General features: G+C 41.8%; 1 protein-coding gene across 2 annotated transcripts in view; it reads left to right on the top strand.

Moving 5' to 3' along the window:
* Positions 1-14,560: 14,560 nt before the first annotated feature.
* LOC110215240 (solute carrier family 5 member 4-like) overlaps positions 14,561-15,524 on the top strand; it is a 55,459-nt gene continuing 54,495 nt past the window's right edge. For both annotated transcript variants that reach the window (XM_020996559.2, XM_020996560.2), the window contains exon 1: positions 14,561-14,765. In XM_020996559.2, coding sequence (XP_020852218.1) covers positions 14,631-14,765 — 135 coding nt within the window. In that variant the 5' untranslated portion in view covers positions 14,561-14,630. The remainder of the gene's footprint in view (positions 14,766-15,524) is intronic.

Raw genomic sequence — 15,524 nt, forward strand, 5'->3', positions numbered from 1 at the left:
CATGAAATAAAATGTTTTTGACCATTTTTGAGCCTGGTTCACTGAGTGCATCAACAAAATGCGTAAGGGAACTGGAGACTTTATCACAGGAATCCCTTTTAAGAGAAGAGTAAGTATGTTAAGTGTTGGAAAGAGAATCAGGAAGACCCTTGTTTGAATTCTGTCCCTCACACTTAGTAGGTGTGTGAACATAAGCAAATCATTTAACCTTAATAAATGTCAGTTCTCTTTTCTCCAAAATGGGTATAATAATACCCCTTATGCTTTTCTGTGGGTGAGAAGGTCAAAAATAGTATGTGTGAGTGAAAGTCAATTTCAACTGCAGGAGCTCCCCAGATGCCAGGTGTGTATCCTCATTTCATTATCCTGAAGCAGAATTCCCTTCGAGATCTCTTTCCCACAATATGAAGAAACAGAAGCATTTTGGCTCATCTTAGTATTCATCCCAAGTCACAGCTCATTCCTGGCTTAAGGACTGGGAGCAAGAGAAAAACAGAATCCCAGAGATCCTTAGGTATCTTCCTGGGATAATCTCTCAATAGACTATGAGCTCCTAAAATGATGGCTTCCAACTCAGCTCTTCTTATAGACCTAGTCTGGCTCAGCTTGAAGAATGGTGAACTGGGGAGTTCACACAGTGGCTACATTGGTGGAAATGAGAAAGGAACAACACATTCTTCACAGTGACTGCCACACCATAGGTGCCTAATAAATGATTGATGTTGATTGATTCTTGGAATCCATTAGTCAGAAGGTAGAATAACATTCATCTGATTCATAAACATTTATCAAAATTCTAAATATTTTGGCATATTTCCCTGCAAATTTTAAAATACGAATTTCATATAATGAAGTATGTCTGTGTTTGGCAAATGAGACCAGGAAAAGACTTATTAGATCACTTCATAATTTTCACAGCATCGTGTGATCAGTATTTTACAACCAATTCCTTGGTTATTCTGTGGATTTTCTATTTAACACTCAGTTTTTACCTCTATATGCATGAGAGGGGTGTTCCCTTCTACAACAGTACTTCCTTTACATTAGCAGGAGAGGTAAGCCCATACATAAAGTGGTTGTGGTGGTCGTTGTGGAGATGTGTTTGCAACTATGGCTTCCTCTGCCTCTTTCCCAAGGTGGCAGGGTTGGAAAAGTAACTTAGGGCGTAATGTCTGCATATGCCACCAGATGGTGCTCAGAGCTTTGGTTGTTTCAATTCCCTTCAGTTCAGTTTTTACTTTTTATTTTTTTCCGCTTACAGTATTTTATTTTTTCCAGTTTTATGCAATGGTAGTTTTCAAAATTCAGTTTTACAAGTTTTTGAATTCCAATTTTTTTCTCCCTCCCTCCCCTCCCTCCTTCCCAAGGTGGCCTTCTCTCTGATATAGGCTACGATCATATTAAACATATTTCTACATTAGTCATATTGTGAAAGAAGAATTAGAAGAAAATGTAAAAATCACAAGAAAGAAAAAACAAAAAAGGAGAAAAAAGTATGCTTCAATTAGCATTCAGACTCCATAGCTCCTTCTCTGGATGTGGACAGCATTTTCCATCATGAGTACCTTGGTATTATCTTAGATTATTGAATTACTGAGAAAAGCTACATCTATCAGAGTTGGTCATCCCACAGTGTTGCTGTTACTGTGTACAATGATCTCCTGGTTGTGCTCACTTGACTCAGCATCAGTTCTTGTAAGTCTTTCCAGGTTTTTCTGAAATCTGCCTGCTCATCATTTCTTATAGAACAATAGTATTCCATAACATTCATATAGCACAGGTAGTTCAGCCATTTCACAATTGATGGGCATCCCCTCAATTTCCAATCCTTTGTTATCACAAAAAGAGCTGCTATAAATATTTTTGTAAATGTGGGTCCTTTTCCCTTTTTTATGATCTCTTTGGGATATAGCCCTAGAAGTGCTATTGCTGGGTCAAAGGGCATGCACATTTTTGTAGCCCTTTGGGCATAGTTCCAAATAGCTTTCAAGAACAGTTGGATCAGGGGCAGCTAGGTGGTGCAGTGGATAGAGCACTGGCCCTGGATTCAGGATGACCTGAATTCAAATTTAGCCTAAGACACTTAATACTAAATAGCTGTGTGACCCCGGGCAAATCACTTAATCCCATTGTCTAGCCAAAAAAAAAAAATTAAAAAAATTAAAAAAGGATGGTTGGATCAGTTCACAACTCCATCTGCAATGCATTGGTGTTCCAATTTTCCCACATCTTCTTCCACATTTATCAATCTCCTTTTTTTTTTGTCATATTAGCCAATCTGATAGGTTTCAGGTGGTACCTCAGAGTTGTTTTAATTTGCATTTCTCCAATCAGTAGTGATTTAGAGCATTTTTTCACATGAGTATAGATAGCTTTAATTTATTCATCAGAAAACTGCCTGTTCATATCCTTTGACCATTTATCAATTGGGGAATGACTTGCAATCTTATAAATTTGACTCAGTTCTCTATATATTTTAGAAATGAAGCCCTTATCAGAGACCCTGGCTGTAAAAATTATTTCTCAGCTTTCTGTTTCCCTCCTAATCTTGGTTGCCTTGGCTTCGTTTGTGCAAACCCTTTTTAATTTAATGTAATCAAAATTATCCATTTTGCATTTCATACTGTTCTTTATCTCTTGTTTGATCATAAATTCTTCCCTCCTCCATAGATATGACAAGTAAACTATTCCTTGCACTCTTAATTTGCTTATGGTGCCGCCCTTTATGTCTAAATCATGTACCCATTTTGGCCTTATCTTGTTATATATGATGTAAACTATTGGTCTATGCTTAGTTTCTGCCATAGTATTTTCCAGTTTCCCCAGCAGTTTTTGTCAAATAGTGAGTTCTTATCCCAGAAGCTGGAGTAATTGGGTTTATCAAACAATAGATTACTATAGGCATTGACTGCTACGTCTTGTGCACCTAACCTATTCCACAGATCCACCACTCTATTTCTTAGCCAGTATCAAGTAATTTAAATGATTGCTGTTTTATAATATAATTTTAGATTTGGTAGAGCTAGGCCACCTTCCCTTTCATTTCTTTTCATTAATTCCGTTGATATCCTTGACCTTTTGTTCTTCCAGATGAATTTTTTAAAAATCATTTTTCTAGTTCCATAAAATTATTTTTTGGTACTTTGATTGGGATGTCACTGAATAGGTAAATTAATTTAGGTAGAATTGTCATTTTTATTATATTAGCTTTGCCTGCACATGAGCAACTGATATGTTCCCGATTATTTGTATCTGACTTTATTTATGTGAAAGGTGTTTTGAAATCATGTTCATATAGTCCCTGGGTTTATCTTGTCATGTGGACTCGCAAATATTTTGTAAATGGAATTCATCTTTCTATCTTTCACTGTTGGATTTTGTTAGTAATATATAGCAATGCCAATGATTTAGGTGGGTTTATTTTATATCCTGCAAATTTCTAAAGTTGTTTATTATTTCAAGTAGTTTTTTAATTGATTTTCTAGGATTCTCTAATCATACCATCACATCAGCTGCAAAGAGTGATAACTTTGTCTCTTCATTGTTTACTCTAATTCCTTCAATTTATTTTTCTTCTCTTATTGCTAAAGCTAACAATTCTAGTACAATATTGAGTAACAGTGGTTTTAATGGACTTTCTTGTTTCACCCCTGATCTTACTGGGAATGCTTCTAGCTTATCCCCATTACAGATAATATGTGCTGCTGGTTTTAGATAGATGCTACTTAGCACTTTAAGGAAAACTCCACTTATTCTTATGCTCTCTAGTGGTTTTTTTTTGGTGAGGCTATTGGTGGTAAGTGACTTGCCCAGGGTCACACAGCTAATAAATGTCGAATGTGTGAGGCCAGATTTTGAGCTCAGGTCCTCCTGACTTCAAGGCCAGAGCTCTATTCACTGTGCCACCTAGCTGCCCCCTCTCTAGTGTTTTTAATAGCGATGGGTGATGTATTTTGTCAAAAGCTTTTTCTGAATCTATTGAGATAATAATATGATTTCTGTTAATTTTGTTTTTGATATGAGCAATTATGTTGAGAGTTTTGCAGCTCTGAATTTCTGCATCCCATCCGGTATTACCCTCATGATAAGTTGCTGTAATCTCTTTGCTAATATTTTATTTAAAATTTTTGCATCAATATTCATCAGGGAAATGGTCTACAGTTTTTTCCCCTCTGTTTTGGTTCTTCCTGGTTTAGGTATCAGCACTGTATTTGCATCATAAAAAGAATTTGTAGGACTCCTTTTTTGTTCATTTTCCCATGTAGTTTACATAGTATTGGAATTAATTGTTCTTTAGATGTTTTGCAGAATTCCCTTGTAAATCCACCTGGCTGTGGAGATTTTTTTCTTAGGGAGTTCAGTGATGGCTTGTTTAATTTCTTTTTCTAAATGGGGTTATTTTAGTATTCCATTCACTCTTCTGTTAATCTGGGCAATTTATATATTTTTTGTAAATATTCATTCATTTCACTTAGATTGTCAGATGTATTGGCATACAGTTGGGCAAGATAGCTCCTAATTGTTTTGATTTCCTCTTCATTGGTGGTGAATTCACCCTTTTCATTTTTGATGCTGGTAATTTTATTTTCTTCTTTCTTTTTTTAAATCAAATTAACCAAAGGTTTATCTATTTTATTTTCCCCATAAAATCAGCTATTAGTTTTATTTATTAGTTCAATAGTTTTCTTAATTTCAATTTTATTAATCTCTCCTTTGATTTTTGGAACTTCTAATTTGATATTTAATTGGGGATGTTTTTCAAAGATCTGTGCTTTTATTTTTTTAATTTAAAAATATTTTAAATCTTTTATTTTAGACTTAACTACTGAAACTTAAATACGTATTTTATTCATGTAAGCATTTAGATGGTTGCATCTCATAAGTTTTGGTACGTTTTCTCATTGCTGTTACTCTCTTGGATGAAGTTATTGATTTTTTCCTGTGATTTGTTGTTTGACATACTCATTTTTAAGGAACAGATCATTTAGTTTCCAATTAATTTTTAGTCTATCTTTCCATGGCCTTTTATTGCATGTAATTTTTATTGCATCATGATCTGAAAAGGATGCATTTAATATTTATGCCTTTCTGCATAGGATTGTGAGGTTTTTACGCCCTAGTACATGGTCAATTTTTTGTGTAGGTACCATGTACTGCTAAGGAATAGACATATTCCTTTGTATACCCATTCAATTCTCTCCATAGGTCAACCATATCTAACTTTTCTGAAATTCTATTCACCTCCTTAACTTTTTTCTTGTTTATTTTGTGATTAGATTTATCTAGTTCTGAGAGGGAGAGGTTGAGGTCCCCCATTAGTGTAGTTTTGCTGTCTATTTCTTCCTATAATTCACTTAACTTCTCTAAGAATTTGGATGCTATACCACTTGGTGCATATATGTTTAGTGTTGATATTACTTCTTTGTCTGTGATACCTTTTAGCAGAATATAGTTTCTGTCCTTATCTCTTCTAGTTAGATCTATTTTTGCTTTTGCTTTGTCTGAGATAAGGATTGCTACCCCTGCTTTTTAAAAAATTTTACTTCAGCTGAAGCATAATACATTTTGCTCCAGCCTTTTACCTTTTCTCTGTGTGTATCTCTCTGTTTCAAATGTATTTCTTGTAAACAACATTACAGTAGGATTATGGTTTTAATCCACTGTGCTATCCACTTCCATTTTATGGGGGAGTTCATCTCATTCACATTCACAGTTATGATTACTAACTGTATCTTTCTCTCCATCCTATTCCCCCACACCAATTTATACTTTTCTCTTCCTTTCACTCTTTCCCTCCTCATCAGTGTTTTGGTTCTGACCACCACCTCCCTCCATCTGCCCTCCCTTCATCAGCTCCCTCCCTTTTCTTTCCCCTTTCTCCTCCTACTTCCCTATAGAGTAAGATAGATTTCTATAACCAATTGAATGTGTATGTTACTCCCTCTTTGAGTCAAATCTGATGCTAGTAAGGTTCAGTCACTGCTTGCCCCTCTCCCTTCTTTCACTCTACTGTAATAGGTCTTTGCGCCTCTTCATGTGATGTAATCTACCCTTTTCTTCCACCTCCTGTCCTCTTTTCCCAGTACAATCCTTTTTTCACTCTTTAATTAATTTTTTATCATCACATCAAAGTCAATTTATACCCATACCCTCTGCCTACGTATACCCCTTCTAAATGTCATAATGAAGATACGCTTCTCAAGAGTTACAAATATCATCTTTCCATATAGGGATGCAAATAGTTTTACCTTATTGAGTAACATTCCTGTTTATCTTTGTATGCTTCTCTTGGGTCTTGCATTTGAAGATAGAATTTTCTGTTCAACTATAGCTTTTTCATCAGGAATGCTTAGAAGTCTCCTATTTCATTGAATATCCATCTTTCCCTCTGAAAGATTATGCTCAATTTTTCTGGGTAGCTGATCTTTGGTTGTAATCCAAGTTCCTTTGCCTTCTGGAATATGTTTCAAGTCCTCTGATCCTTTAATGTAGAAGCTGTCAAATCCTGCGTAATCCTAACTGTGCCTCCATGATATTTAAATTGTTTGTTTCTGGCTACTTGCAGTATTTTTCCTTGACTGGGTAATTTTGGAATTTTTCATAGTTGTAATAGTTATAGTTAGTCATAGCAACAGCAGTTAGCATTTATATAGCACTTTGAGGTTTGCAAAGCACTTTGTAGATATTTTATTCTATTCTCACAACAACTTTGGAAGGGAAGTTCCCTTATTATCTCCCTCTTGAAGATGAGGAAGCTGAGGTTGATTGAGATTAGTTAATTTGCCTTTGGTCACACGAAGATCAGGATAGACTGGTAAATGTTTAAAAATTGGCTTCCTGAAAAAAACTTGATCATGACACATTTTTAAGTTTGGTCTCCGTTCTTAACATTTCCTACATCATTTTCTTAAGCATAGACAATCCAGAAAACAATAAATCTAGCCCTGACTTGTAGTATTTGTAAATTTCTGAGATATAAATGCTCACACTGAACTTTTAACAGCCTGACCCCGACTTGGTGAGTGTGTGAGGCCGAATTTGAACTTTGGGCTTCTTGATTCAGTTCTAACACTCTGTGCACCACCTCTCTGTCATTCATGAGCTTGCTGACTGATGGACTCAGATTCGGTAGATACAGAAGTGAATTAGATACTACCTCTGGCCTCCTGGACTTTAGAGTGCAATAAAAGATAGAAGGCATGTACACAAATAAACACAAAACATATTAGAATATCAAAGGAGGTCAAAGCTCGAGCAGAGCAATCCCAGGGGATCACTTTCAGCAGAATCCAGGGGAGTTTCATGGAGAAGGTGAGATTAGAACTGAACTTTGAAGAATGGAGAGGATCTTTGCAGAGCTCAGAGTACCAGACAAAGGGCAGGATGTCTGATGGGCTAGGAAGTGTCTGAGGTCAGATGGGATTTTTAGGACATCTTGACTTCAGTGCCAGTGATGCCTAGCTGCCTCCCAACCAAGGCCACAGGGAGGTGGGCTGGAGGTCTACATGCAAAGAGAATGTTGCCAGGGGTCCCTGAGTTTAGGGATTTCTTATAGACTCTCTCTCCCAGAGAATCCTCTGCCCCCACTTATGACACAGAATGTAAGAACCAGGAGGATTCTAAGAACAGAGAATTTCAGAACTAGGAGGATCCTTAGGACAGGGAATGTCAGACTTTGGAGGGCCCTTAGAATACAGAATGTCAAGACTGGGAGGGATCTTAGAACATGGAAGGTCAGAGCTGGGAGGGCCTGAAAACAGGAAATGTCAGAGCTAAAGGAGCTTGAGAAAAAAGAATATCAGAACTGAGAGGGGCTTTAGAACAGGGAACATCAGTAGTGGGAGGGCCCTTAGAACAAGGAATGTCATGGCTGGAAGAGGCCTTAGAATAGGGAATTTCAGAACTTGGACCATCCGTAGGACAGAGAATATCAGCTGGGAGGGGCAGTAGAAATGATCCATTCCAGCCTCTTTTCACCATTAAGTAAAGCGAAAACTACACTCAGAGTGGGAAGGGGACTTCGCCAAGGTCACACAAGTGGTTACTAGAGAGACTAGAACCAATGCCTTCTGAGCCCCAGATCAGTGCTCTTCCAACAGCATTGGCCACTGTGTCCCTGAGCTTGCAAAATTTAGAGGTTTCCCCTCCCCCCAAGCAATAGTGCTATGCAATTCATTCAGACTTTCCTTTGCTTGACTACATGGGGCTGAGGCAGGAAGTGAGGTGGGTTGCAGTCTCTCTTCACTGCCTAAGACTTTCAGAGAAGGTGGCTAGACTAACAACAGATGAGATGAGAAAGCTGGGAGCTGTGGTAAGGACAGGGGTGATAGGGAAGAGCAATCCTCCCTGTGGGAGACTCACCCCCAGGGCAGCTGACTAATGTGAATGCTCATCACCTTGGTCTCAGAAGTCAATCACAGGCTTAAAACATCTCAGAGCTGCAAAGGGTCTCCAGAGTGAATGAGACCACCCCATCCCTCTGTAGCATCTGGAAGAAACATTCAGCCCCACTTGGCTTGGGGAGCTCTATTAAGAGGGACCCACCAGAAACCATGGGACGGCTCTGATTCTGCAGAGGTTCTCCTGACAGCCAGCCTAAATCTGCCTGGCCATAACCCAGCCACTGCTCAAGGAGTGTAATTCTTTCTAAAAAAATAATAATTTGTAGTTATAACTTTGGGAATGAAGGTGATGAAAACCAAAAGATATCACCAAAATTTAAATCCTGAAAAAGTAAAGCCACATGGAGTGGTAGCTTTTGTGTTTTCCCATCATCTTCATTCTCAAATATATCTCTCCCCTCCTCCTATTTAGTCATCCAGTCCTTGTTACGAGGACCAAAACAGAAAGAAAATGACAAAAGGCAGTGCTGTATAATCAATCACCACACCACGTGAGTAACAACCACCACAACAACTAGCATTTCTGTAGTGTTCTAAGGTTTGCAAAGTACTTTACACATATCCCATTTCACCTTCCCAACCCTGGGAAGTAGGTGCTATTATTCCTGTCTTAAAGATGGGGAAACTGAGGGTAAGAGAGGTCAAGTGACTTGCTCAAGGTCACACAGCTAGTAAATGTCTGACACAGGATTTGAACAGAGATCTCCCTGACTACAAGTCTAGTGCTCTATCTGCTATGTCACCTAGCTTTGTGGTCCTCTATCTCTGTAAAGAAGGGAAGGTGGTGAATCTCCTCATCTTTGGGGCAAAGCTTTGTCATTATAATTACATAATATCCACTTTCTTTTTTCCTTCTTTCAATTTATATTTTTGCAGTGGTTGTAGGGGAGCTTGGTGGTGGGGCTGGAGTCAGGAAAAGTCATTTTTCAGTTGTGCCTGACTTCATGACCCCCTTTGGGGTTTTCTTGGCTAAGATACTGGAGTGGTTTGCATTTCCTTCTCCAGCAGCTCATTTTACAGATGAGGAAACTGAGACAAACAGGGTGAAGTGACTTGCCTGGGGGTATTACAGCTAGGAAGTGTCTGAGAACAGATTTGAACTCAGGAATATGAGTCTTCCTGGCTCCAAGCCTACCACTCCAGAATACTTTTTCTTCTAAATTATGAGGCTTCTGATTGAAGTAAGAAATTTGAGTCAGGAAGACCTGTTCAAATCTGGCTGATGACATTTCCTTCTTGGCCCCAGAGGGGAGAACCAGGAGTCATGGAGGAGGTGGGGAGAAGAAATGGCAAAAGGGCAAATATCAGCTTGAAGTAGAAACTTCCTAATAGTTGAAGCTCTTCCAGAGGGGACTGGGCTGTCTTGGGAAGTAATGGGCTTCCCCTCCTGGAGGTTTAGAAGAAAAGCTGGATGATCATTCCTCAGAGGCATTGTTCCAGCAAGAATAGTACTAAATGACTTCTGGTTGCCCCTTCTGACTCTGAGGTTCTGTGACTCCAGTGTAGACTTGCTGAGTGTGTTCATTCAAAGGAGATCTCAGAGACCAACCCTCCAAGGTGGAGTTCCAGAAGAGTCTGGCTTCAAACACACTCAGAAAGTGGTCAACCAGTGTCTTCTCTCTCTTTGTTCCTCACTCCTCCTAAATCCATTCTTCATCCTCTCCATTATATCTAGGGCCTTTGACCATCACTCCTTCTCTGGCTCTTTTTTTCCTCCCTTTCAGTTCTTGATATGATTGGCCAGCCTGATGCTCTCAGCTCCCTTGTTCCCTTGTCCTATCAATGTTCATGCCTCACTAAACCCCCGCCATCCACCTCCTCTACCCCTCCATCCCAGATGCTGAGCAGAGCTGAAGAAAGTCATACAACTGAGCCATCTGGTTCCATTACAATTCACATTCTCTAACCTCAACTGGCCCCTCACACAACACAGATTTGGAGATCTGTTTACATTTATCCCAGTTAACTTCCACATTAGTAGATCTGGTTCATTGTTCCAGTTTGTCAAGGCCTTTCAGGTTTCTGACTGTGTTGTCTAATGTGTTAGCTTTCCCTCTCATGTTCTCTCTGAGCCTTAGTTTTCTGATCTGCAAAATGGGGTTAGGATCATAGAATCAAGGATTCAAAGCTGGGAGTCCTCTGAGGACTCAAAGGTCGTGGGGTCCAATCCCCTCATCCCATAGAAGAGAGTGTGAGATGTAGAGAGGACAAGTGACTCACCAAAGACATGCAGCTAATAAGTGGCCTTGGGAAAGTCACTTCTAGGGTTACATAGAGCCATGGTGTCTTAATGATGTTAGGTTTGCTCTGGTCAGGCTACATAGGGAATATCGTGTTCAGCCCTGGGCTAGAGGCCCTTTCTGGGCCTCAGATTCTCCTCCTGAAAAATGAAATGCTTGCTCCCTGAGGCTGCTTTGAGTTATAAACATGATGACACCCATGATTCCTAGTCCAAAGCTTTCCTCTGGAGCCAGAGGGTTGAGGCAAAAGATCGAGCCCTTTGTCACTTTCTCCTAGGACCCTGTCACCAGATTAGCAACATCCCTGTCAAGAGAAAGCCCAAGGCTTAGCTAGTCTGGCTTCCCAACTAGGCTGGATGGCAGCTTGGATGTGAGGGTTGCTATTTGAATGCAATACCTCCTGAGTTCTCTTGCAACAAGAACTATTTTTCTTTCAGGTCTATTGGATTCTGTGGTGTCTGTAAGTGTGCACACATTCCACACTGATGGTGAGTGGAATCATCTTTGCAGAAGTTTTTGTATATTTTTTTTGTGTTTTGACCACAGGATGGGATCCCCACCTGCCAAGGTAATCAGGCCAGGGTTGGGTAAGCAGACAATTTTGAGAGCACCTTTTTTAGCCCCTTCATCACATCAGGAGGTGAGCAGTGTGATCCTTAAAAGGCTGCTCAGAGACCCAGGGGGCTGCTGAATCCCACTGCTGCTTCCAGTGAGAAGATGACCCTATGGCTTGGGCCACCTGTGTGCAGGTTATGACTGCAGCTCCAAGTGTATCTGCATCTGCTGCTTCTTCATTTGCCTGTCACTACAGGGCTTTGAGATAGGTAAAAATGGTAAAATGGTATGAGTGATGTCTTTTGATTCATGCATAAATTGGATTTAAGTGAGGCAGAGTTGCACAAGTCATTGGCCTCACTCTTTCCTCCAGAGTCATCACAATCCAGTGGCAGGACATAGTCAAGATGACTGGTGATGGCTGAAGATGCAGTGGACCTTGGCATCTTTGATGTCTAACCAAGTTCTAAGTGCTCCATAGTGCCTACTTCAGCCGCTTTCGTGACCTTTGGAACAAATTGTTCTCTGCCAATTCCACCAGGGGAAGTCTTCACATGCTTGGCATAGATTCCCCCCCACCCAACTTACTGATGGGTTTGAGAACCTTCAGTTACCCTCACCCTGGTTTTCTCTGTCTGCTGAAATGGTTTACTGGAGCGTGACCACTGCTCATGCTGTAGCTTCTTGGAGTCACAGGGGAGAGTTAGGTGGAGCAAGTGGACACCAAAGGTGGAAAGCAGCCCTGAAAAGGGCTCAACAGTCCTCACACTAGAGGTACTAGTCTTCCCTAAACACAGCCCACACCCTAAACAGAGAATGAATGGACACCCTGATGCTTTTATTGAGCTATAAGAAGAAGTTATTTTTGTCTACCTGGACAGTTGTCTATGGAATATTTCACACAGAAAGAGATCGGGACATTGACTTGTTTCAGGAATGTTTCTGTCTGAAAGCTGTTGGAAAGGATGGGGAGAATAAGATACTAAAAAGTATAGAGCCTGGACTTGTGAGTATAGGGAACTCCCAGAAGGGGGAAGTCACTTTACCATTGCAGGTAGGCACATCACCTTTAATTTGTAGTCTTAAAGTATTGCCTAGGGCAATATTCTCCAAGCTTTTTTAATTGTGTAAAAAATTTTGTGTGCTCACCCACAATATCTGAATGCTTATTTATAAATTAAAGACATGTGCTTTGTTGCTGTTCTGTTGTTTCAGTCCTGTCTGACTCTCTGTGACCCCATTTGGGATTTTCTTGGCAAAGATAATGGAGTGGTTTGCCATTTCTTTCTCTAGCTCATTTTACAGAGGAGGAAACTGAGGTAGACAGGGTTAAGTGATTTGCTCAGGGTCACACAGCTAATAAGTGTCTGAGGCCAGATTTGAACTCAGGTTTTCCCGACTCCAGGGCTGGTGCTCTATCCATGACATCACCCTGCTGCACTGTTAATTATGTACATAAAATGTACACAAAATTATACATTTAAAAGAATTAGATAAAATGAATTCATAGTTGGTCTTAGAGTCAATAGGGAGCCACTGGAGTTTATTGAGTAGAGGAATGACACAGTCAGATCTGTGCTTTAGGAAGTCACTTTGGCAGCTGAGGGCAGGATGGCCTGGAGCAGGGAGAGACTGAAGGCAGGGAGACCAATTAGGAGTCTACTGTAAGAGTCTGGAAAAGAGATGGTGAGGACCATAATTGGGGGTGTGGTATGATGAGGGTGGCTTTGTGAATAGGGAGAAAGAAGGAGATTCAAGAGACACTGAGAAATAAATGACAAGATTTGGCACCGGTTGGCTACATTGGGTGAGTGGGAGTTAAGGAGTTGAGAATGACACCAAGATTGTGAGCTGGAGTGACTGGGAGGATGCTGGTGCCCTTGAGAGTAATAGGAAGATTTTGATGAGGGGATAGTTTTGGGGAACAGATAATACAATGAAGTCAGTGATGCAACCTAGCTCCAACCCAAATGAAAAGTATGTCTAGGGACATCTGACTTGCTTAGCTACTGACCCAAAGAGCAGGTTCTGTCAGCTCAGGGCACCTGTAGCAAAGTGATCTGTGGGAGCAGGTGTGGGTGTACTCAGGGAGAGGAGTCAGGGAATTTTGTCTTTAGGTGCCTGGGTTCCCTTTGTTTTAAGCCTTTAGAGAATGAAGCAGGAGATGCCAGGAGTGAGAAGGGGCAAAGACAGGGGGGTGCTGGAGTTGGTTGGTGATAAGCCCCCTATTGACTATCATAGGAACCTTGGGATGTGACCAATCTCCCTTTGTATTATGTCATTTAATTGGGGGCAAATATACACACCCAAAGATAAAGATAATACCCAATATACTTGGTAGGCGCATCGGTGAGGGAGGACACTGATAAACTGGAGAATGGCCAGAGGGGGCAGCAAGGATGGGGAAGGGCCTTGAGACTAGACCCTTGGAGGAGCATTTGAAGGAAGTGGCAATGCTTAGCCTGGGGAAGAGAAAGCTCAGGAGAGCTGTGTTCAAGTATCTGAAAGGCTGCCATGGGGAGGAGGGATGAGCTTTGCTCTGCCAGGCCCTGGGGGAGGGAGAGGCACCACAGGGAGCCATGGGGTAAAGTTGCAAAGAGGTCGATTTTGGCTTGAAGAACTTCCTGACATCAGTGAGAACTGTCCCAAAGAGGAAGGGGCTGCCCCCAAGAGAGGTGGGAGAGCAGGCTTTGCCTCACTGGGGGCCTTTAAGCAGAGGCTGGAGGTTTCAGAGGTGATCCTTGGTCTACCCCATAGAGTAGGAAGAGTGTCTGGTCTCTATCCTGAGGTCCCCTTTCCATGAAGCTCCATTTGGCATCTTCTTGTCCAGGGAGGCACAAGCTGCTGTAGGGTCAGGAGAGTTCTGACTGATCAGCACTGTGGGCTCAAGTTAGAGTTTAATTCTGCGAACACTCCCCCCTTCCCCCACTTAATTGCCCTGATAGTGAGGCTGAAGGAGCCTGGAGGGACCAACTTTGGTCTGCATGCTTGCTCCCTAATTTATACTACTCTAAACTTTACCACCCCCATCCCTTTCCTGGGAAGCACTCCCCCTTCTCCTTCAGCCCTCCAGACAAACCTCTTTCCTTTAACAGGTCACTAGCTGTGCAAGCTTCCCCTTTCCTTTGTCCCCTGTCCCCTCACCTCCAGAGAACAGAAAGACCTGCCACTTGCCACCTGGGTACTCCCCTCCCCTGCTTTGCCCTTCTTTCATTCCCCCTCTGGATTCTTCCTTCCTCCTCTGCCCTGCCCTCCTTCTCTGCCCTCCCCTCGGTGGACTGGGGCTGATCATTAACACGGATGGCAGACAGAGCTCTTGCCCAGGAGTCTTAAAGAGGCAAGCAGCAAGCACCAGGACGGCACCAGACGGTCTGTCTGTCAGTGAGTACAGACCTGCCTCAGTGAGGAGAGGACAGAAGCTGCTGCTGTCACCATGGACATCACTGTGAGCCCTAGTGTCTCTGCTGGGACCCCCGCGCCTCCCCACTCGTCGGACCGCATGAAGAATGCCGCGGACATCTCAGTTATTGTTATCTACTTCGTGGTGGTTCTGGCTGTGGGCTTGTGGGTACGTGGGGTCCCAGGCAGAGGGCAAGGCAGGGGACTGGTGGGGAGAAGGGGGGACAGCAGGGAGGAGGCAAGGGGACAGAATTTGGAGCTCTCTCACTTACTACAAAGCTTATACCTGGGGGACAAGCCCCTTCCTCCCTCTGGGCCTTGGTTTCTTCAACTGTAAAATGAAAGGGATGGACTTCTTCCTCTGACATCTCATGTCCTAATACTCCTCCTATCTGTGACATTCCATATTCTAAGGTCATCATGCTTGGACATCCTCTGTTCTGAAGTTCCTTTTAGCTCTAATATTCAGGGAGTCTATTCTTTGACAGTGGAATTTTAGGAAGTGTGACTGGAGGTGGGGAAGCTGAGGCAGTGTCATCAATTTATTCCAGCTGGGCTGGACATCTGTGTCCTTCTTCTCCCCCCTCAACAAGAGACAGGGCAAGGTATTCAATATGCCAGGTCAATGAGGAGAAACAGAATGTCTGGGAATGAAGAGAAAAGTATTCAGTGGGGTGGGGAGATAGAAGGGAGGTGTGTGTGTAGGGGTGTAGAAAGGACCTAAAATCAAGAGGCTGATCTTCTGATTGCATATCTGTGGGACCTTTAACAAGTCTCTTTCCCTCCTGGAACCTCAGTTTCCTCATCTGTAAAATGGGGGATAATCTCTTCTATAGCATCTATCTTGCAAAGGAAGGGCTTCTGTAAAGCACCGAGCTTTGTAGAAATGGCAGGTGTCAAAGTTTCTCCTTCAGGCCTCAGTTTCCTC

Source organism: Phascolarctos cinereus, unplaced genomic scaffold, assembly GCF_003287225.1.
Source record: "Phascolarctos cinereus isolate Bilbo 61053 unplaced genomic scaffold, phaCin_HiC Scaffold_4;HRSCAF=312, whole genome shotgun sequence".
NCBI lineage: Eukaryota > Metazoa > Chordata > Mammalia > Diprotodontia > Phascolarctidae > Phascolarctos > Phascolarctos cinereus.